Below are 26,894 nucleotides of genomic sequence, written 5' to 3'. Positions count from 1 at the left end.
TGGAATAATAGAGACCAGACTTACTGTCCTTCCTTAAACAACCATAAAATTAGACAAAAATATATGAAACAACAGTTTTCAGACACTAGACAACAGATATCACAGGACAGTGATATTTCTTAGAGTAGGGAAAAAAAGTGGGTCCTATGATTGCCTTAGCTTACCACTTGTAGGCTGTTTCCAGGGCCCAGCATGAGGAAGAAGAATCTAAACAGAAACCAGTGATTTCTCTGGGTTGAAATAACATAGTTTGGACTGCAGAGATTATAGCCAAGGTGGCTATAATTTTCAAAAGAGGAGGGAGTTTCACAAAGACAGAGGGCTCCAGCAATCTGCAGAGGTGTTTCTTTGAGTCTTTGGCTGGTAATGATCTGCATGTGAGTGTGAAGAAACTATCGGAACCTGGAGAAAGAATCACCAGAATGAGCAGGTGGAATAATCACTGGCTATCAGACAGGGTTGAGAGCAGCTCATGTTCTTACCAGCCAGAGTGGAAGATCCTCCTGACATGCAGCGCACTGGGGAGAATCCCCATAAGGGCACTGCCTTAGTACTGTCCTTATACTACATAAAGGCTGCCCTGCATGCTCCCTAACAAAGCTTAAAAGCAAGCGTCAAAGAGATACCTGCTTCCAAGCACCTTAGCTGTGCACCAGAACAAATATTTACCGAAGTCCAACAATATTTACAGAAAAATTAAAAAAGTTTGTACCCCAAAACATAAAATTTACAATGTTTGGGATTCAGTAAATAATTGCCAGGTACCAGGTGTGGTGGTGCGCACCTGTAGTCCCAGCTATTCAGGAGGCTGAGGCAGGACTGCTTGAGCCCAGGAGTTTAAGGGTGTAGTGTATCACGATCATGCCTGTGAGTAGTCACTGCACTCCAGCCTGGCAAAGCAAGACCCTATCTGTTAAACAAACAAACAAACAAACAAAATACAGGCATGCGAAGAAGGAGGAAAATAAGACCCATAAGCAGGAGAAAACAGTCAGTAGAAACTGACCTAGAATTAACAAAGATGATAGAATAGCAGGCGGGCATGTTAAAACAGCTATTATAAATATATGCCATATGCTCAAAAACAGAGGTAAATGTGAACATGATGATGAGAGAAATAATAGGTATAAAAATTTCTTAATAGAACTTCTAGAGATGATAACTATAGTATCTGAAATGCAAAAAAAATACAATGCAGGATGGGATTAACAGCAGATTATAACTGCAAAGAAAAGATTATAAACTTGACATAGCAATAGATATTATCTAAAAAAAAAATGAAAAAACCTGAAAAAAATTTAAGTGGAATATCAGTGACCTCTGGGCCAATACTGGGTGGTTCAGCATTTTAGCAATTGCACCTTAGATGAAAACAGGAAGAGCAGAGGTCAGAAAAAATATTTGAAGAATAACTGAACATTTCCCAAACCTGATGAAGACTATAAACTCACAGATCCAAGAATCTTAATGAGCAGAAGAAATATGAGGAAAACCACACCTAGGCACGTCATAATCAAATTGTGAAATAAAATAATATGGAAGAAAATTTTTTTATAAGACATTATATACAGATGAATAAAGATAAGAACAGCAGATATCTCTTCTGAAACTATGCAAGCTATGAGACAATGAAGTAACTGTTCAAAGCACTAGAAAAAAATCTTGGCCATCTAGAATTCTCCAGCTAAATATTTGTTTTAAATGAAAATGAAATTAAGACCTTTTAAGACAAAAAAAAGCTGAGAGAATTTATTGCCAGTGGAACTGCATTATAAGAAATACTAAAGGAAGTTTTTTGGGTAAAGGGAAAATGATATCAGGTAGAAATTGGGATCTATAGAAAGCTATGAAGAACACCAGAAATTGCACATATGTGGGTAAATAAAAAGGACATTTGAAAAGAGATTTTAAAATCTCTTTAAAAGAGAATTAACCATTTAAAAAATAATGCATTGAGGGGCTTATAACATATGCATTAATACAAGTAAAATGTATGGGAAATAATACAAAGGATGGGAAAGGGAAATGAATGTCCTATTATACAACATACATGAGGTTGTATAATAATAATTAAAGGTAGACTGTAATATCACAACAAGCGAGGTAAAATTGTTTTGTTCCCCATAGAATTGTCAGTAAATGCTTTTGTATAATTTTTGAGTGTGTTGTTTCAGGCTTCAATGCCTTCATATGTGCCTTTTCTGATGCCAGTAATGCCTTCTCTTGTTTTAACAGATGAATTCTATACTTGCTTCTTCTGTCAGGTTTCCAAGATTCTATTCGTGTCTCTTCCTCTAAAAATCCTCCTCTTACTCTTTGATCCTCCTGCTTCTTTTCTCAGTTAGTCCCTTAATCCTCCCTGTTCCCAGAAAACTTAATAAATACTTTTGTTATTAGCATGCATTTCATCTTATTGTAATTATTTATATATGCGCCTGTTATCAAGGGCGAAGACAGGTCTTTCTTATTTATTCCTATATCCCCAGCAACTAGCATGGTGCCCGTGTAGAGAAAGCTTTCCTTAAAGCAGTCCTTGAAGAGTTTTATACCCAAACTTCTCTTACTCCTGCCTCAGCCTTACCAAAATACTGCATGTCCCTTCCAGAATCTTCTTTCACCTCTAACCTGGTGAAAGTAGTAAGAGAGACGAGTAGCCAGGTAAGCATCTGTGTGTGGACAAGGATCTTTTTATTAATTTTTAAAAATGTTTATTTTTTATTGATATATAATATTGTATACATTTTGGGGGTACATGTTTGATACTTGTATACAATGTGTAATGATAAAATCAAGGCAATTGGATTATCCATCATCTCAAACATTTATCTTTTCTTTGTGCTGGGAATATTACAATTTTTCTCTTCTGGTTAAAGTATACAGTAAACTACTGTTAACTATAATTTCCCTACTGTACTACTGAATACTAGAATTTATTCCTTCCATCTAAATGTACTTTTGTGCCCCTTAACGAACTTCTCTTTATCTCCCTTCTTCCCGTCCAGCTTCTGGTAACCACCATTCTATGTTCTGCCTCCATGAGATCCACTTTTTTAGTTCTCACAGTAGTGATTTTAAATCTTCAATCTTTAGTTATTTCAATATTTTAAAGTTTCTTAAATTATATGCACAAGTAAAACTTACTTCTGCCATTAACTCTAGTGGGGCCCGAGTATTCTTTTTAGGGTTACTATCTTCATCATCATCTTCATCATTGGTATCATCTTCACCATCATCCTCTGCTGATTCTGACAATTTATCATCAATATCCTGAAGGCAATATTCATTATTTTTCTCCTGCTTTACAATGACTGCATCTTTGCTCACTTCACCTAAAAGAGAATATACCTAATTTAATCAATAGACATCGAAAAGTTCACAAATTAAATTTTGCCAGGTCCTATTACTATTCATTAAACTGATATATTAATAAAAGTAACATAATTATCATAAAACATATTCAAAACACTACATATTTTAACTCATTTAAATCTCTCAACATCAAGGCAGCAGGTACTATTTTTATTCCCATTTATAGGTGAGGAAACTGAGGGACAGAGGTTGAATATACTGGCCAACTTCACACAGCTTATTAAGTGGTAGATCTGTGAGTCAGTCTGGCCCTAGAGTCCATATTCTTAACTATATCTTGTACTATTTTTACTAATACACAATAAAATAAATATACTTCTATTAAAGTAAGTTTAAATCATCTCCTGGGGAAATACTACTGAGTGAGCCTGCTGGCTCCTTCAGCTTTGTGGAAGTCTTTCACAGTTTGAAATTGAACTTGTGTTACATCCACCCCTTCTTGTATGATTTTGAGTGCCTGGGAAGTCTCTGAGATGCCTTCTTTGATGGGAAGGTGGCCATGAGCTACTCTAAATAGTGTATATACATTGTGTTAGAAAGAAGAAAATGAGGAAATCTAGGAGAGCTTCATAGAAGACAATGTTAAGAAAACACAGAACAACAACAACAAAAAAGATAAAACTTATGACTCTAAAACAAACTCCCGACTCTAAACCCAAAGTGCTACCCTGAAAAGGAATATCAAGTTCTTCTAAGAGAATGATGGTTGTGTTATTCAGGCCATCTGTCTACCTGTTTCTGGTTCATTTACAGTCTCTATCAGCTCACAACCGCCCTGATCGTCCAGTGTGCACTCAGCCTGTAGACTGACGCAATGCACTGATGTCACCAAGGGAGGTCATAATGAGGAATTAGGGACATTTCGTGATGTCCCAGGAACTGTCTCATTCACTTCACAAACACTTAGCAGCATGAGAGAAGTTTCCTGATCTTTAGATCTAAAGCAGTCCTCTCCCCAGGAGCTGTTTATTTACATTATAGCACCTACCACAACCTGCAATTACCTTGCTTATGTGTTTGTGTTTTTATTTTTAGTTATTTATTTTTTTGGAGACAGGGTCTCGGTTTGTCACCCAGGCTGGAGTTCAGCGGTATGATCTCAGCTCACTGCAGCCTCTGCTTCCCAGGTTCAAGTGAGTCTCGTGCCTTAGCCTCCTGAGTAGCGGGGATTACAGGCATGTGCCACCACACCCGGCTAATTTTTGTATTTTTAGTAGAGATGGGGTTTCGCCACGTTGGCTAGGCTGGTCTTGAACTCCTGGCCTCAAGTGATCCACCCGCCTCGGCCTCCCAAAGTGCTAAGTTTACAGTGTTTGTGTTTTTAATTGTTTTTTCTTTTAGACTAGTCAAGTGCAGTAGTGAGAAGGGGAGAAAGAGTAAAACAAGGAGTTAATTCTGTAGCTATGAACAATCAACTTGGATAACTTACTATGTTTGCACCAGCCTATTTTTATTTATTTTTATTTTTAATTTTCAAAATTTTTTAAACTTCTTTTTGAGACAGGGTCTTGCTCTGTCACCCACCTGGTGCAGGCACATGATCATAGTTCACTGCAGCGTTGAACTCCTGGGTTCAAGCAATCCTCCTGCCTCAGCCTTCCTAGTAGCCAGGACTACAAGTGTATACTAGCGTGCTTGGCAATTTTTCTTTTTTAATTTTAAATTTTTTTTAAAGATGGGGTCTTGCTATATCGTCCAGTCTGGTCTCAGACTCTAGGGCTGGACCTGGGCCGATCCTCTTGCCTTGGTCTCCCAAAGTGCTGAGAGTTACAGGTATGAGCCACTATACCTGGCCTGTTATTTTTAATAGTCAGCTGTCTGTCTTCTACTAGAATGTAAACTTTATAAGGACAAGGGCTTTCCCTATTTTGCCAACTGTTGTATCCATAGCCTCTAAACCAGTGCCTGGCACTCTGGCTTTCAACTGTTGTTAAATGAATGGAATGTGTTAATGCTTTCATAGGTATTTTAATTCATTCCAGGACTTAAGACTCTGTAATTATCATCTTATGTAATGTGTATCCATGGATCTCATACCTGGCTGAATATAAGAATCACCTAGAACATGACTTTGAAGAACTACTGATTCTCATGACCCACCCCAGATCTACAGAGTTGTCAGTTCCCAAAGGTCGCAGAAAAGGAGGGTTCAATTAGAAGCCATAGTTAGTTAATTCAATGAAACAAATGTTATTACCTGTGCTTTCTTTTAAGCAGGAAGATGACAATAGGTCAGATTGTAGACTTGTCACGATATCTTTACTTTCGATACTCCTTGAAGATAGTCTATTTTCAGTAGTCTTTAAAGAGACTTTATTTTCAATATTCTTAGAAGGGACTTCCTTCCTTTATGTTAGACAGTGAAAAAATATTTTCTTAGGTCATAATTCTGTTTAATGCTTTAAACACACACACTACATTTAATATAAACATACGATATAATATGCCAACAATAAACTAAATAGCTAAAATGTAGTATCTTCTTTGTGGAAAAGCATTACAAATTATTTCACGATGATTAAAATTCTATTGCTGACTGGCATTTGTTATTGTATAACAATTCTTAGACTCTTTTCAGAGTTCTTTAACACAGAGCAGTTAAGTAATCAGTTATATAAATGTCTTTGGTACATCATAGTGACATGATGGAATAAAACTAAGAAAATTAGCCTTGAGTTTTTAAGTTTATAAATTGATTTTTGCCATTGCTAAATGCTATGCAGAATCCAACACTATTAGCCCTTGGTCATAATATAAAATAGGCTTTTTCATTAAGTAGCTTAACAAAAATGGGTTAACTCTCCCTTTTAATCTTTAAACTTGAAGCTTCATGTTAGTAAATAACACACTTAAACAAGGAATTCTTAATGCGGTGCCCTCTGTTCACAAAGACAGGCACCCTATGCTTGTGGGAAAAAAACCCAAGTCTCTCTTTTTTTTTTTTTTTAGACCAAGTCTCGCTCCATAACCCAGGCTGGAGTGCTGTGACGCGATCTCGGCTCACTGCAACCTCTGCCTCCCAGGTTCAAGCAATTCTCTGCCTCAGCCTCCTTAGTAGCTGGGATTACAGGCGCCTACCACCATGCCCGGCTAATTTTTGTATTTTTAGTAGAAACGGGGTTTCACCACCTTGGCCAGTTTGGTCTTGAACTCCTGACCTTGTGATCCACCCACCTCGGCCTTCCAAAGTGCTGGGATTACAGTCATGAGCCACCAGGCCCGGCCCCCCAGTCTCTTTTTTTGAGGTCTTGAGAATCTTTCAATTTGTCTCCTTCATGAAGTTTTAAAAATTCACCTTCTAGTTTGCATGGAAATATATAAAAAGATGTAAAGTATTATTTGTTCCCCAAAGTTATAATGGCTCTGTTTTTTTCCCTCGTGGAAATGTAAATCCAGAACATTAGTAGTTAAGTTAGTGGTCCTATGCACTAATTTAGCAAATAGGTTGACCAGGTTGTTATATCCTTAATACTACGGGAGGGAATGGAATCTTTATTCCCCTAGTATATATGGCTAAAGCAAAACCCTTCTATGGAAATGAAAAATGCACAGCAAAGACGATTTACATTTGTTCTGCCTCTGCCCTGCTTGGTCTTCTAATTGTGACAGAAAGCATCCAAGAAGAAACTCTACATATGAAAAGTTGTGGAATCACTGAAATACTCAGTTTCCAGGATTGTGAGACTCCTGTTATGTAAAAGGTCACCACACTAGTGATTACTAAAATTTATATGCTCTCATAGCTGATCTACATAAAAGGGCTTTGATGTCTTTTTTCTTCCCTGAATTAAAGTATTTCATTGAATCTAAGATACAATGTTTATTATAAGACATACCATTGTTTTATGTACACTAAAAAAGAAAAAAATATTGCCAAATATAAGTGTAAGATGACATTGATTGTAAAAGGCGTTAAAATATGAAAAAAATGTGTGCTTTAGAATAAAATATGGCACTTACATATTCACTGAGTTACATCCCTTAAAACAGGAATTTAGCTAGTATAGTTCTAGGTATTTGAATAACCGGAAATGCCTATAATAATTTTAATGAAACACACATGGAGTCAGCCAACATACTCAATGACCTGAAGATAAATGGAATATTACTATTTGGAAGCAGTGAACATGCCAGAAAAATACCTATATGAGAGCTGATCAAATCCTGATTTTAACAGTAAGATACAAATAGCTTTTCTGTTCACTTTCGATGGTCTTTCTTGCACAGTTTCAAAGAATCAGAGGCCCAAAGGTCAATTTCCTCTTCACCTAAAATCTATTGACTTCTATTTGAGAAAGTGATGTTATTTATGGTAATATGGTAATAATAATATGGTAATAAGGCCCCTAACTATTTAAGAAAAACAGGTAACTAATATACTCTAACAGATCTGTTTTTGTTAACTACAATTACAACTGAGGAAAGATTTAAAATTTTACTTTACGTAATAATATTCTTTGGAAATGCAAGTCTTTAATTTAGTACTTAATAAAATTACAGAGTTAATCAGGTTAGACATTCCATTGGAACATATTTATGCTAGAGGGCAGATAACCTAAGTTGTAGAATTTTTTCCTCAGCGTGTTGGGTATATTTAGTGTCCCAAAACTTCTATAGAAATAATTTTTTCAGGAGATTTCTATTTTAAATTTTGTCATAAAATGATTTATACTTGTCAAACATGGGCCTAAAAACAAAATTAATTAAAACTTACTTTTCTGAGAATGTTTTAGCTACATTTAGAGAGACCTGTGTTGATGAGGTATTAAGTTTGCTTGTCAATCTTGGTCTGCGTCCAAAGAGGCATTTACTTGAGGTATAAAAATGGGAATAAAAAATAGCTCATTATTCGTTTCAGAAAAGGTGATAAAACATGTGATTATGTAAGAAAAGTCCTAGAGATACAATTTTTTTCAAGCTCAGTCAGCGTTGAGTGCTGTGGATTTGCTTCAGCCATTTTCCCCTCAATCTTTATGCTTGAAAGCTTGACCAAAAAATCAAGTAAGGTCCAAAATCTAGAAAACTTTATCCAGCATTAAATACCTATTTTATTTCTACTGCTGAAAATAGTTTGTTAACCAAAAGCAATTTGCTGGGTAGACAAAATCTTTCCCACATAGGATTTCTAAGGAAAAAGAAAATGTTAAATGTGGGATTTGTGTGCCCAGAAGTTTGAAACTTGTGGTTTATAGAATCCATATACTTCTTGTGGCTGGGACTGGAGTGAAAAATACAAAAACTAAAGCAAAGAAAAAACTTTTAGTTTTCCCTAACCCAACCTAAATGAAATCTTTTGGCAAATCTCACTTGCCAGTCAGACTATGACGCCAGCAGCAGGGTGGAGAGTGGAATGGAAGCTACGCTGAAAAAATTCATCAACTTTGCAGGTCTTCCATGCAAAGATCCCCCCACTCCGATGTTTTTTCCTACTTGATCATTTTTCTCTAGGACTATCCCTGTTTACCTTCAACTCTGGGTGAAGTACCTGAGGTGACAAAACTACACACCTGTGAAGCTTATTGGCTACACTATCCACCCTTGTCCTTCTCTGAAAGCAAATTAAAGGGAAATGATCATTTTGACCTTGCAAGAAGCAGTTTGAGAGGCAGATGCAATTATGACTGAGATCAAGAGAACAAGTAGCCACTCTGCTTTTCTATTTGGCCTAGGCTGCATCTGATTTATCCCCAGGGTCTATCCACCTCAGGAGGTGGAACATCCTTGCTCCAGTTCCAACACTGCTTATCACTCAAAGAACATTGGGGCTCATGGATACAACAGTAATTTCTTTTCATCTATGATCTAGTAACTTCTATTACTATTATTGAAAGTTATATTTCAAATATCCCTCAAAGACAACTAAACATTTTTTAGATTTTATTAAATGTTTTCAACCATGTAATAGGATACATATAAAATTACATGTAGATTACCATATGTAACAAGGCTTTTTCTGGTTGATTGTAACTTTAAATGAAAATAAATAAGGTCTTCTGTCACTGATTTGCTATACATTACTTTCTCTTTAATATAAAAACATGTATTACATAATATGTAATATATATATAATGTACAACAAAAGCCAAGGTGGACATTTTCAGTTTTGACAATATGAAAATTTAAATATATGTTGCCTAGGGTAGAATTTTTCCCAGCCAATATTTAGAATAAACCAAAACAATATGAATTTGAATAGAAGAATCCCACCAGAATAGTACCTACTAATTTGTCAGTAATCCCCACAAATGTGTTTATGATCAACTTTCAGCTGTAATTTTTCATAGAATAAATTGAGATTTTTTTGTTTCAGAAAGTAGGAGATGACTACAGGAAGGGCTTTAATAGATTATCAGAATCAGAGCCTTGAACAGAGCAGATATTTAAAATTTAGTTACTAAATCGATATTTTACTGTGTTTTTTTTTTTTTCTTTTGAGACGGAGTCTCGCTGTGTTGCCCAGGCTGGAGTGCAGTGGCGCAATCTCGGCTCACTGCAAGCTCCGCCTCCCGGGTTCACGCCATTCTCCTGCCTCAGCCTCTCCGAGTAGCTGGGACTACAGGCGCCTGCCACCACGCCCGGCTAATTTTTTGTATTTTTAGTAGAGACGGGGTTTCACCGTGGTCTCGATCTCCTGACCTCGTGATCTGCCCGCCTCGGCCTCCCAAAGTGCTGGGATTACAAGCGTGAGCCACCGCGCCCGGCACTGTGATTTTTTTTACACTTGATCTTAGCCAAAAGGCTGGAAAAATACAATTTTTTTTTAACACCAGTTTCTTCAACTAGTTGAGGTGATTATTTTCTTTATTGAGTAGTAACAATTCATGTTATAGTAAATAATTTGTTTAATTTTAAAGTAAATATTCACTTGAAGAAATATTCTGAAAGAAATAAGTATCAAAGGGAAATAGGAATGAGCAAGGAAAATTATGATACAAGTAAAATACGGAATATAGGGTGTTTAAGCATTAAAAAGTAGAAGTGAATATTATCTATACCTCTACATTTTTATCAAAATTCATTTTTCATTTTAAGTCCTTCTATCTAAGTAACAATTGCCTTGACTGCAGCAAAAGCTGAAGTGCTAATCCATGCATTTCTGGCCTTTCAAATTTAATTGGGTGACAAATGGCTGCATTATCTAGTTCTAATTGCTTAAAAGGCATGGGAGAGATCAGCTGCACAATCAAAGACATCTTCTTACTCTGACATTGCTTCGTTTGATTCAATCATCACTTTTTCTGAAAGAGAAAAAAATACCCTCAATATTTTATTAACAGTGATGTCCCTAACATAGATTTCTAAATGGCAAATATTTAGGATTTTTAAAAGGATAGGCAACATAATAAAGGATTTAATTGCTAAGTCATTCAATGACACTCAACATTCCAATATTCTTCTTACTATTTAGGACAAAATAGTGGCTAAACATATTCTTTCAAAGTATAAATCATTTACCCTTTGGATCAAACATTAGCAATCTGCCATTCTGTTTGTTCTTTGCTGTCTAAAATAGAAGCAGAAATAAAAACTAGCATTATTATTTTAGTTTGAGATACTTGAAATAATTTACTAATAGGCTTTATGTAAACATTTCTACTAGCTAGAATAAAATACAATTTTATACTAAAGCTGGTTATTTAAAAACTGTATAAATTGATGGTAAAATAGACCCAAAACATCCTAAAAAAATTATGTACTCTCACCTTTACAGTATCTGTCTTGTCTACAGAAGTCCTGCAAAAACCAAAATATTTACTTCATAAGTCTCTAAACACTTATATAGATTTAAAATACAAATAGAACACAGAACACAGTCTGTCAGTTGGGTATTAAGTATGTTTTGTTTTTGTATTTAGTGGCATTATTTCCATTCTAACTGTAAAACCTCATTCTTCTGGATTATGAAATTTAGTTTAAAAAAATCTAGAGAAATTAAGCCTTCTGGGGGGAGGGGGCGGGGAGGGAGAGAAGCACAAAAGATAACTAAGGGGTACTGAGCTTAATACCTGGGTGATGAAATAATACGTAAAACAAACCCTCATGACACGTTTACCTATGTAACCAACCTTCACACGTACCCCCAAACCTAAAATGAAAGTTAAAAAAAAAAAGAAATTCTCTGTTATCTTTTTGGTTTTACATAACTTATCTGCCACATTCCAGTTTATTAGTGTCACAAAAAAAACCCCAGCTTTTAAGGCCGGGCGCGGTGGCTCACGCCTGTAATCCCAGCACTTTGGGAAGGCCAAGGCAGGTGGATCACCTGAGGTCAGGAGTTCGAGACCAACCTGATTAACATGGCGAAACCCTGTCTCTACTAAAAATACAAAAATTGACCGGGCACAGTGGCAGGTGCCTGTGATCCCAGCTACTTGGGAGGCTGAGATATGAGAATAGCTTGAACCCGGGAGGCGGAGGTTGCAGTGAGCCGGGATCGCACCACTGCACTCCAGGCTGGGCGACAGAGCAAGACTCTGTCTCAAAAAACAACAACTACAACAACAAAACACCTTTTAGAGTACATGTGACCAGAACAAGAAGAAATTCTTCCACAGTATCTCAAGATATGGTATTTTTAATAAAGTATTATTTAAACAAATACATATAGAAATTACTTTTGATTTTAAAATATAATCCTTACCTCTTAAGTTCTCATGTGTTTATTAATATAAAGGTACAATGTTTTCTCTATGAATTTTTACCTAAGTTACCTGATCATAGGACTGATTTTCGTATAATGTAGCCTTTTATGTATCTGGATAAATTTCATTCTCATAGTTAAGAGAAAAATAAACTCTTAGTTTTTTTTCAAGTATGGGAGTGGCCACACTTAAAATTTTCCTAAGTAACAATCCACTTTCTCACCCCTCTAACACTTGTTCCCACACCCAAACCAGACTTTAAAAATTATCATAATTATTACCTACTGAGGGATTTCCGGAATATAAAATTCAGGGCCAAGACTGTGGACATTAAAAGTGAAGCGTCATTATTTCGTATTAAGTTTTTATTTTTTAAAATCCAACTCCCTTATATTGACTTATACTCCTGAATAAAGCAGCTGTATATAAACTTTTGCCTCAGGCTTTGCTTTCTGGGGAACCCTGACCAAGCCAACATTACATATGTTAATTAGATTAGCTCTCCAAGAGGCTCACAGAGAACTAAAATCTATCAGAACAGCACGGCATCTTTTGAGGAAACACAGTTGTGGAAGACTAAACTCTAGGATAAATGAAAGATTTTCCTCTGGTTATCTAGGGCAGCAAAGCTCCAAAAAGGAAACAAAGCAATAATGAACTAAATAAGGCCTTAACAAAAGAAATCTAACATCATCTCCCCGGAGAGACACTTTCACTTCACAGAGTCCACAATTCCGTGGGTACCTGTATATAAATGTGATGTACAGCATCACATTTATATTTATTAATAGTATTATTATTATTTTGAGACAGAATCTCGCTCTGTCACCCAGACTGGAGTGTGATGGTATGATCATGACTCACTGCAGCCTCGATTACCTGGGCTCAAGCAATCCTCCCACCTCAGCCTCCTGAGTATCTGAGACCACCGGTGTGCACCACCACATCCGGCTACTTTTTTTTATTTTTGAAGAGACAGGGTCTCACTTTGTTGCCCAAGCTGGTCTTAAACTCCTGGCTCTTAAGCGATCCTCCTGCCTGGGCCTCCCAAAGTGCTGGGATTGCAGGCGTGAGCCACTGTGCTGGCCCACCTTTATATTTAGAGCAGCCCTCTCCTTTCTAGTTCTAGGATCTTCAGGGATTGCAACATTCAACTCTTCACCTAGATGAAACATTCGTGCATATAATTCTCCCATTTTCACCTGGTGAAAACGTAGGGATGGACACATCCCAGCCCTTGATGGAGACCCATGCTCTGCTGGGTCTGGCTTTATCATTAGCTAGGAAATGTCCATTTCATCTCCTTTCATTACATTGAATTCCTTGGGAGGCAGTAAAGAATAATCAAAAGATGGGGCTCTTGGGCTGGGCGTGGTGGCTCATGCCTGTAATCCCAGCACCTTGGGAGGCTGAGGCAGGTGGATCATGAGGTCAGGAGATCGAGACCATCCTGGCTAACATGATGAAACCCCGTCTCTACTAAAAATACCAAAAAAAATTTAGCCAGGCATGGTGGTGTGAGCCTGTAGTCCCAGCTACTCAGGAGGCTGAGGCAGGAGAATTGCTTGAACCCGGGAGGTGAAGGTGAAGGTTGCAGTGAGCCGAGATCATGCCACTGCATTCCAGCCTGGGTGACAGAGTAAGACTTCATCTCAAAAAAAAAAAAAAAAAAAAAAAAAGAAGATGGGGCTCTTGAGTGAAAGAGACTAGATTCATATCCCAGTTCCTGTCACTTCCCAGGTGAGCCTGGAGAAGTCACTTAACTTAAGATTCCATTCTTCCATCTGAAAAATGGGGATTACCATGGTGCCACCTTTGGTGGATTATTATAAGGATTAAATGGGATAATTTGGGTAAAGTGTTCAGCAGAGCCTGGCATATAGGAAGGACACTGTTGAAACAGGACACTGTTGAAACAATTCAATGTTTTATCTAAAAGAAAAGTTTGTAAAGATGTCCTATGGGGATGATTAAAATTGCTTAGGGAAGCAAAAATGAGCCTTTACTGTGATTGAGACAAGCAGATTATCTCTGAGGGCTTTTAATTAATTTTCAAAACTACCTAAAGTACTGATACTTGTTTAGAAAAATCACTGACTCCAGGGAAAAAGCAGACTAATTTAGAACACAGATAAAGTTGGTATCTTTAAACAGTCCTGTGGCAATGGGAACAGCACAGTTTATGATAGTTCCAAATTTTCATGCACTATTCAATGTCTATTTAAAACAAGTATTTGGGTCAGGTGTCATGCACCTGTAATCCCAACACTTTGGGAGGTCGAGGCCAGAGGATAGCCTGAGGATAGGAGGTCGACATCAGCCTGGGGAACACAGCAAAACTCTGCCTCTATAAAAAATTAATTAGCCAGGCATGGTGGTGTATGCCTGTAGTCTCAGCTACTCAAGAGGCTGAGGTGGGAGGATGCCTTGAGCCCAGGATCTTGAGGTTACAATGAGCTATGATTGTGCCACTGTACTCCAGCCTGGGCAAGACAGTGGGACTCTGTCTCTAAAAAAAAAGACAATAATAATATAATACCAGACATTTGATGAGCACCTACTACATGTCAGAAATAACTATGCAAAGCTCTGGGGACACAAAGATGAAGATACTCTACTTTGAGAAGTTCAGAATCTTATAGGTAAAATGGGTACTAACTTCTTATATGTATGTCACAGAGCAAGCTTCGAAATACTATAATAAATGCTTCCCTCTAAGGGGCTACATTGTAATTTCCCATACCGCCCAAACTGAGGAATAGTGATTACCAGGACCAATCAAATTCTTTCTTTTGGGCTCAAGGACTGGAGATAGCTAAGGAATTCAGCAGGCAGTGGAGGCAGAACTGGAAGGACAGAGGTGAAATTGCCTTTGCAAAGATTGTAACAGTGAGAAAATTATAACAGTGACAGAGATCTGACTTAACTGATTCCATCTTGCTTCTAACCTCCTAGCTGCCCTTGTTCTTTCCTAGGTATAGGCCAAACTAACTTTGGGAAGAAATCAGTTTATAGTTAACACTGAAACAAAGATAATAACCACCCTTTCCCAAAGCAAACCCTCTTTTTGCCTGGGGACCAGACTGTCTTTGCAGGATTAACAAATTAGCCTCGAGATTCAGAAATTGTAGTTTAGGAGCCATGCAACCAGAGGCCACAAGATTCTGAACCTCCCCAATTGGTATTATTTGGACTCCACACTCCACAGACTTCAGGAAAAACAAAACAAAACAAAAAAACAAAAACACCTTTTATAAAATGAATTACCAACATTTAAAATTCGGATTTCAAAAAAATTTTATTTTAGATTTCTCTTGTAATATTGGAAGACATTACATGTTTTTCTTCATCCCACTTCTGCAATTATTTTACTGTTTTGTGCTACTGGTTTTTATAAGCTACCTTGTAGTCTAATAGGCAAAGACAGAATGAATAAATAGCTAGCTAGCTACACACTGAGGCCCTGCAACTCTGGTGAGAAGGAGAGACAGAGCTGATTAAGCACTATCCTCTATCCTCAGGGAGCTTGGTGGGGGAAACATTACATGATGCAGGAACAATATTTCATGGCATAGCTTCAAATGTGTATACAAATGGTGTCAAGGATCATCCATCACTTACATTCATTTTTTAAACTGACTATAAATTTTACATATTTCCTTTACGGTGTAATACAGTGCTAGGATTCCAGACTCTGGAGTCAGGTTGTCTATGTTTAAATTCCAGTAAATTGTGTGACCTTGAGCAAATTCCTTAACCTCTCTGTGATTCAGTTCCTCAACTGTAAAGTGTGGATAAAAATACCACCTACCTTTTAAGTTAAATTGCAAGAGTTAAAATAATTGGCTACTAATAAATAATAATAGTAGCACTCATCTCCTGCTAGAACTGCAATTACTATAACTCCTTCTTCTATACTATTGTTAATATTTACAGCCCAGGGAGGCCAGTCCTGAAGGTGAACTGTCACAAATGAAGCCAGTTCTAAACGCCGAAACTGGATGGGACAAAGAGGGGGAGAAAACACTGAGGATGTGGCTCAACCAGTGAGCGTAGGTAGAAAGCTCTGGAACTCTGGAGTGGGTGCAGTGAAATACCTAGAGATGCTGGAATTTAAGCTCTGGAAAACTCTTAACACTTAAAGAGAAATGCTATTGTTATTGTTGTTTTCCAGAGATTACAAAAACCAAAACAATTTCAATTCACACACAAAAAAGTAAAAATTAAAAAGTTGGATTTGAGAATCATTGTATTTGGTTTTTAGAAAAATGAAACATATTAAAAGATATTTCCAGTGTCCCTTTCAGATTTTTAAAAAGCGACTTCCAGGGGTTCTCCTAGGGTAAAAATAGATTCAGCCAAGACACCTATGCCAAACAATAAATTGATCATTATACCTTGTGTTACTTTAAATGCTACAGGGGCTCAGTGTAGAGTAGTTTTGAGTAGCCAAAGGAACAATATCAACATTTTGGAAGTTTCAAGTCAATTTCATCATCTCATAAGATGAGAATAAGGCCCGGGAGTATAAATGATTTGTGCAAATTCCATCGAAATTTGTATGGCTAGCAAGTTATATCTACCTAGTAGTGATGTCTTAACTAATTTTCCAAAAACAAGTAAAAGAATTCCGGGCAAGGGCAAGGACCGAGGGAGGGGGTCGGGAAGCCCTGGGATGGGGCTGGGCCATCTTCGTTATTTGCGGGGAAGGAGTTGGTGCGTGTGAACCGGCAGGTCAAAGCATGGTGGTGTAGACAAGCCTGTCAGAATCGCCCAGTTATCTCCATACCCTCGTAGACAGGAACAGCGCTTCCTCACCTCTTCCGACCACTGCGGGAGGAGGGTGCCGCGAGCCAGGCGCACCCCAGTCGCGCGCATCCTCCCTTCCCGGCGGCCCCTGGCAGCCACGGGGCCCGGGGCCCAGAGCCGGAACCAGGTGCGGTAGAGCAGTCCGCAGGCTCGGGCGCCAGGTCTGGGGGTGGTCTGCTGTGGGGGCTGGGTCAGACTGCACACCGGGCTGGGGAGAGGGAGACCGGTCGTTGCCTCGGAGTGTCTTACCAGCTGGCGGCCCTCTCCAGCCGACCATCCGAAGGGCACACACCGAGAGCCAGCCCGGCTAGCTGCTCGCGCGGAGCTCGGGGCTCCGAGTCGGGGACGCAGCGTCGCCGTGGAGACTGCACGGCGCGTGAAGGAAGCTCGGGTAGCAGCCGAGGGTGGGGGCTGGGGGAATGGGGCGACGGCGGGGGAGGTGGCGGGGGCGGGGGCGGGGGCGGGGGCAGCCCGGGGAGCCACGGAGAGGCAGGGTGGAGGCTGGCCCAGGCCGTAGGGCGGTGGAGGGCGCGGGACGGAGCGGGCGGGGCGAGGAGGGCCCGGGGCGGGGCTGGGAGGCGGGTCCGGGGGGGCGGGGCGGGGCGGGCGGCCGAGCTGAGGGACAGCCCCGCGGTCGTGGGTGTCCCGCGGCGCCGGAAACTGGGCGCACACACCCTCGGATTGACGTGCGCACGCGCACCGGTTACCTTCAGGAGCGCCGAAGAAGGAAAGAGGGTTGGAATGTCGGTGTCCATACCTGATTCTAAGCGAGGGAGAGGGAAGGGGGCGGGGTGGCCTCAGAGTTTTAAACTTGGGGAGTAAAAAGAAGTCTTGAGTTGGAAGAGATGGGTGTCCCTCGTTGTGGATGAACAAGTGTCCCCTGCAGGACTTAGTCCCCCAACCTGAGGTCGCCCCAAGAAGATTATGGATCTCCCGGGGGAGCCCCTGGACGCCAGTTTTCCCAGAAGTCAGATTCAAGTGATTAGAACCAGAGACTCGGCTCTCTCCCAAGGAGAGCAGCCCAGGTTCCCTCTAGCGCCGGAGCTGCTGCTCTGCCACGCCGGCCAATGGGAGGTATTACTGTTTAAGTAACTGCTTGGGTCACAGTAGGGGGTGGGGAGCTTTTCTGTTACAGAATTCTGTTACAGAATTCTAAAGGTCTCTCAGGCTTGGCTTCTAGGAAGGAATTGGTTATTTTTCTCCACTTGGGATGCCGGAAGTAACTGGAATCAATTTGTTGCTAGGCAACGTGTTTTGAGGGACGCCTGTTTGTTGGACTCAAATCTGGATTCGACTTTAACATGGTAGACACATAATAATCAGGTGTACTCCCTATTTAATCTCTGGAGTTGGTACCTGCTGAGGATATGTACCTTGGTAGATGGTTGTGAAGCTAAAATGACATAAAAATATATAAAGCTCTGACATGTAGAAGATGCTTAATAAATGGCAAATTTTATTATTATTATAATAAAAATAGAACCAGCTGGACCATTTCCGGAACCAAGAGAATGCAGAGATGTGGTCATTTTTTAATTCTCTTAGTCATCTGTTCACATTCATTCTTTAAATCTCCTGTGAGCCCTTGATGATAGGTAGGAGGCAAAGGAAAAATGCCAGAGTGGAAGTTTTTGAAAAGAACTCAATGGAGTCATTGACAAATACCTCCCTAGTTTGATAAGGACATAGCAGGCCACTGCCTCCTCTATTACAGGAACACCCTTACATAAAAAATGTCTTGTTTGATTGAGGACTTTTCATTTAAACAAGGCAAAGGTTATGTCTTGATAAACACCTTTGAAAACGTTAGTTTTGGTGAATTTGCTTAGTATTGATGAATGGGTAGTGGTTGACTGGTTATTCCCATTGATCTACTACAAGGAAGGGTAAGAAAACCTCAAATTTGATTAAACTTTCTTTCTCTACCTACTCTTCTTCCCCCTAACAGAAAAGCTCGAGTTCATTTGTAGAATGCAGTGTTTAGTTTACTTACTGCTCCTGAAGGGAGCAAAAACGGATTAATGGGCCGGGCACGGTGGCTCACACTTGTAATCCCAGAACTTTTTTTTTTTTTTTTTTTTTTGAGACAGTCTCCCTCTGTCGCCCAGGCTGGAGTGCAGTGGCGCGATCACCGCTCACTGCAAGTTCCGCCTCCCGGGTTCACGCCATTGTCCTGCCTCAGCCTCCCGAGTAGCTGGAACTACAGGCGCCCACCACCATGCCTGGCTAATTTTTTTTGTATTTTTAGTAGAGATGAGGTTTCACCGTGTTAGCCAGGGTGGTCTCGATCTCCTGACCTCGTGATCCGCCCACCTCGGACTCCCAAAGTGTTGGGATTACAGGTGTGAGCCACCGCACCTGGCAATCCCAGCACTTTGGGAGGCCGAGGTGTGCGGATCGCTTGAGCTCAGGTGTTTCAGACCAGCTTGGGCAACATGGCGAAATACTGTCTCCACAAAAAATCTAAAAAATTAACTGGGCATAGTGGCACGGGTAGGGTGGGGTGAGGGGGGTCGAAGCTGCAGTGAGCCTTGATTGCGCCACTGCGTTCTAGCCTGGGCGACAAATTGAGACCCTGTATTAAAAAAAAAGATTCATGACCTTGGAGAATAAAAGTATTTTCTCCACATCGAGGAGTGGTTAGAGCGATCTGGCTTCCACCTTGGGCCTCAAGGTCTCCAAGTGCCAAGTGGATATACATGCACTACCTGCCCCTGTAGCTCAGAACATGGAATGAGAGAAAATAAAGCCCCTGACACAGAGCCTGGCACATGACAATTCGTCAACAACTCAGATATTATTACTTCTACCGTAATATTCTGTATATAAATAAAAGTACTTTCAGGATAGCCGTAAGAATTAAAGATCATTAGGTAAAGTGCCTGGCCCAGTGCCTATTTGAACCCCTGATGATTATTTTGCTTCTCTCTGATGAAAAAGCACTACATTTCATCTTTATTTGTATAACTTGAGAAATAATTCACCTAACTTTTGTGCAGAAGTTATTATTGGTGTACTCAAAAATAAAGCACAGTTTAGCCCTGGCCTGTGCATTTACACCACTGAATAAATTACCAAAAGTGTCTGTCTAGCAAGAGTTTGTTCTAACAAAGTGGAGAGGAAGAGCCAGTCTTATACAAATATTGAATCATCCCACAACTACATTTCGTTAAACTCCCTGATTTCTTTTTTTAAAACAGCGTCTTGTTCTGTAGCCCAGGCTGCAAAGCTGGAGTGCAGTGGCCTGATCTCAGCTCACTGCAACCTCTGTATCCCCTCAGCCTCCTGAGTAGCTAGGACTACAGGCACAGGCCACTGCCCCCTGCTAATTTTTTTTTCTTTTTTTATAGAGACAAGGTCTCACTGTGTTGCGTAGGCTGGTCTCAAACACCTGGGCCCAAGCAGTTCACCCACTTTGGCTTCCCAAGGTGCTGGGATTACATGGCGTGAGCTACCATGCCCGGCTAACTCCCTGATTTTTAATGGACTCATTTTTATTACAGATCTGAATGTTAGCAGTGCCTTATGTTAAAAATGTTTAAATCACTTTTAGTGTTTTTCTGATTATAAAACGAATGCAGAGAAACACAAAAGAAAAAATTAAAACCATCCAGAATTCTACCACTCAGTAATAACTTGTCAATAATTCTATTTTTCCTTCTATCCTCTTTGGGCTCACATATATATATATATACTTTATAACATTTGCAGTAGATGTGTACACAGTGCTAGCATCCTTTTTTGCTTAACTTTCCCTCTTAAACATTTCCCAAATGTATTTAAGTCTCAAAACATTTTTAATGGCTGTATAATATTTATCCATAATTTATTCAAACAGTCCCCAATTTGAAATTTTTCAACTTTTCTTATGTAACTCATTGTTAAAAAAATATTTGTTGAGGGCCAGACGCGGTGGCTCATGCCTGTAATCCCAGCACTTTGGGAGGCCGAGGCGGGCGGATCACGAGGTCAGGAGATCGAGACCATCCTGGCTAACACGGTGAAACCTCATCTCTACTAATACAAAAAATTAGCTGGGTGTGGTGGCGGGCGCCTGTAGTCCCAGCCACTCAGGAGGCTGAGGCAGGAGAATGGCATGAACCCGGGAGGCAGAGCTTGCAGTGAGCCGAGATTGTGCCACTGCACTCCAGCCTAGGCGACAGAGTGAGACTCCGTCTCAAAAAAAAAAAAAAAAAAAGGTGTTGAGTACTTAGTATATACCAGGCATTATGCCAGACATAAGATTTAATTGATGAACAGTAAACTATAAAAATAAGGTTTCCACGAACATCTTTGAAACAAATCTTTGATGGCATCTTTCATTTTTAGACTCAATTCCTAGGACTATGAAAATACAACTTCAAAAGGCATTCTTCGAGCTTCAAAGGCAAATTTAAGAAACCAAATTTCTGAACTGTAAAATATTAACTTTTTGGAAAACTACCAACAACGGAATTAATATTTATTTCCTGCAAAGTGTGAACTTACCCAGAAGATGCTTTCTTGTTAGTTACTGTGAAATACCCAGGGTATTTGAAGTGTATTGACTTTGGCTTTTACCTCTAATTCTTTCCAGGATTTGCTGGTTTTCTCAACAGTGTGAGATTGTTTGAAGTCTATGCAAATTGCTCTACTTCCTTCTCTCACAGTTAAAATGTTAACTATTTTATTTCCAGCTCTCCTCTTGTAAGCATGTGGCTTTGCTGCATTTCTTTCATTTATCTTTTCATGTGAAACATTTTGTATTTTCACATTTATTAATCTGAAGGCAGATTTTTTTTCTTCTAAACCCAAATTATAATACATATATTCCTATAAGACATGGACTTTACATATCCTGTAGTTAATATTTGTCAAGAAACATCATGTAAATTAACCAATGCATTTAGGGAATTTAATAATAGATATTATTTATTAAAAGCAACAATCTTTCCTGCAACACACCACACACACACACACACACACACACAGCCTACTATTCTTTGACAATTAAACATTCATTTATTAGGTCAAACCATATGAAATTACCATTTGTGGATAAAAAATGGTCAAATAATGGCAACTTCATATGGCTTTATTTATATTAATATTTTATTAAGTAGTTTATATTTTTTCAACTTTCTTCAAATACTGAACTTCCTGATTATCATACTAAGGATATCCTTTATTCTTGCATGAGATTGTGTTTGTTTTGACTTTCATAAGTATTAGAATCTAGTCAGGAGGGTGCCATAAAATGTTTGTTTATTATTTCAGAGACAGTAGAGGGAGCCTGGAGCCAAAACATTGTTATTGTGGGCTTCATGGAAATGATTATTATCCTCCAATTCTTGATGTGTGGATAAATGTAAATACTAGTATATATGTGAAATAGCAATTTTTTAAATATTTATTTTAAAAAAGGTTGGTTGGGTTGGCCATAGTGGCTGATGCCTGTAATCCCAGCACTTTGGGAGGCCGAGGCAGGTGGATCACTTGAGGCCAGGAGTTTGAGACTAGCCTGGGTAATATGGTGAAACCCCATCTCTATTAAAAATACAAAAATTAGCTGGGCATGGTGGGCCACTCCTGTAATTCCAGCTACTTGGGAGGCTGATGCAGGAGAACCATTTGAGCCTGGGAGGTGGAGGCTGCAGTGAGCCGAGATTGAGTCACTGCTGCACTCTGTCCTGGGCAACAGAGCAAGACTCTGTCTCAAAAAAAAAAAAAAAAAAAAGTTAGTTGTGCTTAAATGACTTTCATAAGATGTGAAAGAGAAGGTTGGCAGCTGAACCTCACCTGGGCTCACACTGGGGCCAATCAGAATTTCATTGTTCTCTCTCTGAGTATTGCTAGAGACAGCACACTGCCACACGAACACATCTGTGCTCTACAATTTCCCCCTTTTCAAACCATAGTGTTGATCGCCCTTTCATTTCCATGGGCATTCATATCATGATTCTTTATTTCAACAGAACTTCAAAATATGTTACCATTCCCAATTTTGTATCTTAGAGTCATTGTAGTTTAGTTGATGGCTTCCTCCAGACATGTAAGGAGGCGCTTGGATCCTGTCACCAACTCATATCCTTCTAGGAAAGTGTTTAAAAACTTACTAATCCTTTCACGGACTGGGAATTTTGTTACCCTTAGTTAAAGATGTCTCTTGCTGAGCTCTCCTCAATCATCCTTGCCCTCAGCCCAATATTTTGTTAAGTACCCACTGACCCTAGTGTTACAAAGGGGTTCCTAAGGTAATAACTGGTGGTGTTATCACCATTCTTTACTGTAAATAGTCTAGGGAGGGCTCCAAGTCCCTGAGGTAACAGGAATCCCTAAATCTAGAGATAAGATGGAGAAGAATCTCTCTATTGTAAAACCCAAAAGGAATCCGTAGGTAGAATCAATCGGCTACAGCAGGGTTTCCTAAACTGGTGATAAGGGAAAATTCTTCTGGTATGTTATTAACATGCAGAGAAAAAAGCATTCCCCCTGGGGGAAATTAGTTTGTTTGTTAAACTGTTAAAGTTTTTTGTTTAATGTAGAATGTCTCAGAGGCTTTAATATGCTAATATAATTTGTCAGTTTCTCTGAGAGAGTTTTTTTTAATGTGTAGCCTTTCTCAAATTTATTTGACCAGGGAATTTTGCTTTTTCTCTTAGTGCTGTTTAGGAACTCTTGAAGCACTAGATACTTCCTCTGACTGTGACTTGAAGATAGCTGTGAGAAAAAGTCCCCACCCCACCCCCACTCAATTGAGAATCAACTAATCTAAAAGCAAATAAACCTGGGAATTTTACCCAATTGTATATTGACATGAAAGGTGATATTGTTAAAACTAAACACAAGTTGAAGGGCTTTTCATAAAAGCTGCGGAAAGCAAATGTTGGAAAAACATTCCACTGGGGTGTTTCCCCTCAATTAATAAACAAATTTAAGTCAGTCTCAAAAAAAAATGAAACAGAAAACAAAGCACACGGCCCTCAAAACTGCCCTTTTTCCCCCTGTCCTCAGCACCAAGAGTCTCTACATGTGGGCATCCATATTCTAATTGTCATCATTGCTCAGCATGCCCTTGCTGGCTTTGCACTGCACTGCTGAAGCTGCTCTGGCAAAGAGTGTCAGATTCAGAGCGGTATGTGAGAGGGGGACCTTCTGCTTCTTGCCTTAGGAGATTTTTCTACTACATTTGACATAATTACTTCTCATTCCTTTTTTTTTTTTTTTTTTTTTGAGACGGAGTCTCGCTCTGTCGCCCAGGCTGCAGTGCAGTGGCTCCATCTAGGCTCACTGCAAGCTCCGTCTCCCGGGTTCACGCCATTCTCCTGCCTCAGCCTCCAGAGTAGCTGGGACTACAGGTGCCCACCACCACGCCTGACTAATTTTTTGTATTTTTAGTAGAGACAGGGTTTCACCGTGTTAGGCAGGATGGTCTCGATCTCCTGACCTTGTGATCCGCCCGCCTTGGTCTCCCAAAGTGCTGGGATTACAGGCGTAAGCCACCGCGTCCGGCCTCCTTTTTTTTTAGATGGTGAGGTAGGAGGCAGGACTCGACTCGAGAGGCGGGGCTTGGACACTGGACCAGATTGAGAACTAGCTAAAACAGGGCCAGGACAAAAGGAGCTTTCAATCAGATATGCCCACAGTGTGCCTTGTCAATTTACTATTGCCATGGCAACACTTGGTAGTTACCACCCCTTTCCATGGAAATGGCCCAATGGTTACTACCCCTTCCCTAGAAATTTCTGCATAAACCATCCCTTAATCTGCATGCAAGTAAAAATGAGTATAACTATGACTGCAAAATGCCCTGAGCTGCTACTCTCTGCCTAATGCTCCTGCTTTGCAGGAGCAGTCACAGAGCTGTAACACTGCCTCTTCAATAAAGCTGTTTTCTTCCACCCTTGGCTTGCCCTTCAATTCTTTCCTGGGCAAAACCGAGAACCCAGTGAGCTAAGGTCCACTTTGGCACTCACTTACCCTGCATCAACAGGGTCTTGCTCTGTGGCTCAGACTGGGGTGCAGTGGCGCCATCACAGCTCACTGCAGTTTCCACCTCCCAGGCTTAAGCTATCCTCCCTCCTCAGCCACTGGAATAGCTGGGACTACAGTGTGTGCCACCATGCATGGGTAATTTTTTAATTTATATTTTTGTGGAGATGAGGCCTTCCTGTGTTGCCCCGGCTGGTCTTGAACTCCTGGGCTCAAATGATCCTCCTACCTTGGCCTCCCAAAGTGCTGGGATTACAGGCATGAGCCACTATGCCTGGTCTTTCTCGTTTCTTTTTAAAACACTTTTCTCTTGTCTTTCATGAACCTCATTCTCCCAGTTCTCCTCTTCATGAGCTTCTTTGTGTGTTTTCTACCTGTGCTCACGCTTAAAACCTTGCTGTGCACTAAGATCCCCTCCCACCCGTCAACATGGTCTCCCTGGTGATCTCATTTACACTGACGGTTTTATCGACCACCTTTATGCTGACTGGCCCTAAACTGAGCTTCAGGTCATATATTATCTAACTACATGCTGGACAAATATACTTAAATATCCCATAGACATCTCAAACTCTATTTGTCCAAAGCTGAGCTTATAAGTTTTCCCTCTGCCCCAGTTGTCACTGTGTGACCACAACCTTCCTGTCATTAAATTCAAAAGTAACTTTTCGTCTCATCTTATTTGACCTTTCAGCTATATTTGACACATTGTATTTCTTTATTCTGAAAACATTTTGCTTTGTTTCTGTGGGTCTATATCTTGTTTCTGTGACATTGTACCTTTCTGATTTTCTTACTGTTTCTGACTACCTTTTTTTTTGCCAACTTACATTTCTCTGCTGAATATTTAAGTATTGGAGTTTCTCAAGACTCCTTGGCTACTGCATCAGTGGTCTATCACTGCATAAAAACCAATCTTTTTTTTTTGTTTTTTTTGAGACGGAGTCTCGCTCTGTCGCCCAGGCTGGAATGCAGTGGCGTGATCTCGGGTCACTGCAACCTCCGCCTCTCGGGTTCATGCCATTCTCCTGCCTCAGCCTCCCGAGTAGCTGGGACTACAGGCGCCCGCCACCACGCCCGGCTAACTTTTTATATTTTTAGTAGAGACAGCGTTTCATCGTGTTAGCCAGGATGGTCTCAATCTCCTGACCTCGTGATCCACCCGCCTCGGCCTCCCGAAATGCTGGGATTACAGGCGTGAGCCACCAAGCCCAGCCTTGTCTAGCTTCTTTAACTCAGCATCATAATGTTAGATTTAATCATGTTGCAAAATCAATAGTTCATTCCTTTTTATTGCCAGGCAGTAGTCCATTGCATGGATATACCACAATTTATCTGTTCACTTGTTGATGGACATTTGGGTTGTTTTCAGTTTCTGGCTGTTACAGATGGAGCTGTTATTAACATTCACATGTACGACTTTAGGCTGGGTGCAGTGACTCATGCCTGTAATTCCAATGCTTTGGGAGGCTAAGACAGGAGGATCACTTGAGGTCAGGTGTTTGAGATCAGCCTGGGTAACATAGTGAGACTGTCTCTACAAAAAATACAAAAATAAAAAAAATTAACTGGGTATGGTGCCATGTGCCTGTAGTCCTAGCTACTCAAGAAGCTGAGGTGGGAGGATCACTTGAGCCCAGAAGTTTGAGACTAGCCTGGGCAACAGAGTGAGACCCTGTCTCTAATAAAATAAATTAAAATAAAATAAAATAAAAATAAAAAAACAAAAAGACTTTCTATGGACATATACTTTCATTTTCTTGGGTAAACACATAGGAGTGAAATGGCTGGGTCATTTGGTATATGTATGTTTCACTTTTTAAGACACTGGCAATGTGATTGTATGTTTTATGTTCTTACCAGCAGCATATGAAAATTCCAGTTCATCTGCTTCCTCACTTAGTCCAGGTATAGGCAGTCTTTTGTTTTGTTTTGTTTTGAGATGGAGTTTTGCTCTTGTTGCCCAGGCTGGAATGCAATGGTGCCATCTCAGCTCACCGCAACCTCTGCCTCCCAGGTTCAAGCGATTCTCCATAGGCAGTCTTTTAAATTTTAGCCATTCTATTAAGTCTGTTGCATTATCTCATTGTAGTTTTAATGTTA

At 39.9% G+C, this 26,894-nt stretch overlaps 1 protein-coding gene and 1 long non-coding RNA gene across 2 annotated transcripts in view; one reads left to right on the top strand and one right to left on the bottom strand.

Moving 5' to 3' along the window:
- Positions 1-17,575, bottom strand: part of ERICH2 (glutamate rich 2) — a 28,561-nt gene extending 10,986 nt beyond the window's left edge. Inside the window, exons 1-7 of the mRNA XM_012500546.2 lie at positions 17,070-17,575; positions 11,073-11,103; positions 10,825-10,873; positions 10,571-10,607; positions 8,084-8,179; positions 5,567-5,715; positions 3,142-3,329 (exon numbers count right to left, since the gene is read on the bottom strand). Of these exons, the coding sequence (XP_012356000.1) occupies positions 3,142-3,329; positions 5,567-5,715; positions 8,084-8,179; positions 10,571-10,607; positions 10,825-10,873; positions 11,073-11,103; positions 17,070-17,575 (1,056 nt within the window). The remainder of the gene's footprint in view (positions 1-3,141; positions 3,330-5,566; positions 5,716-8,083; positions 8,180-10,570; positions 10,608-10,824; positions 10,874-11,072; positions 11,104-17,069) is intronic.
- LOC105738425 overlaps positions 17,491-26,894 on the top strand; it is a 66,681-nt gene continuing 57,277 nt past the window's right edge. Inside the window, exon 1 of the long non-coding RNA XR_001114239.1 lies at positions 17,491-17,555. This is a non-coding gene — a long non-coding RNA (uncharacterized LOC105738425). The remainder of the gene's footprint in view (positions 17,556-26,894) is intronic.

The sequence above is a fragment of the Nomascus leucogenys genome, chromosome 22a (assembly GCF_006542625.1).
Source record: "Nomascus leucogenys isolate Asia chromosome 22a, Asia_NLE_v1, whole genome shotgun sequence".
Taxonomy (NCBI): domain Eukaryota; kingdom Metazoa; phylum Chordata; class Mammalia; order Primates; family Hylobatidae; genus Nomascus; species Nomascus leucogenys.
This window is presented reverse-complemented; position numbering and strand designations above follow the sequence as displayed.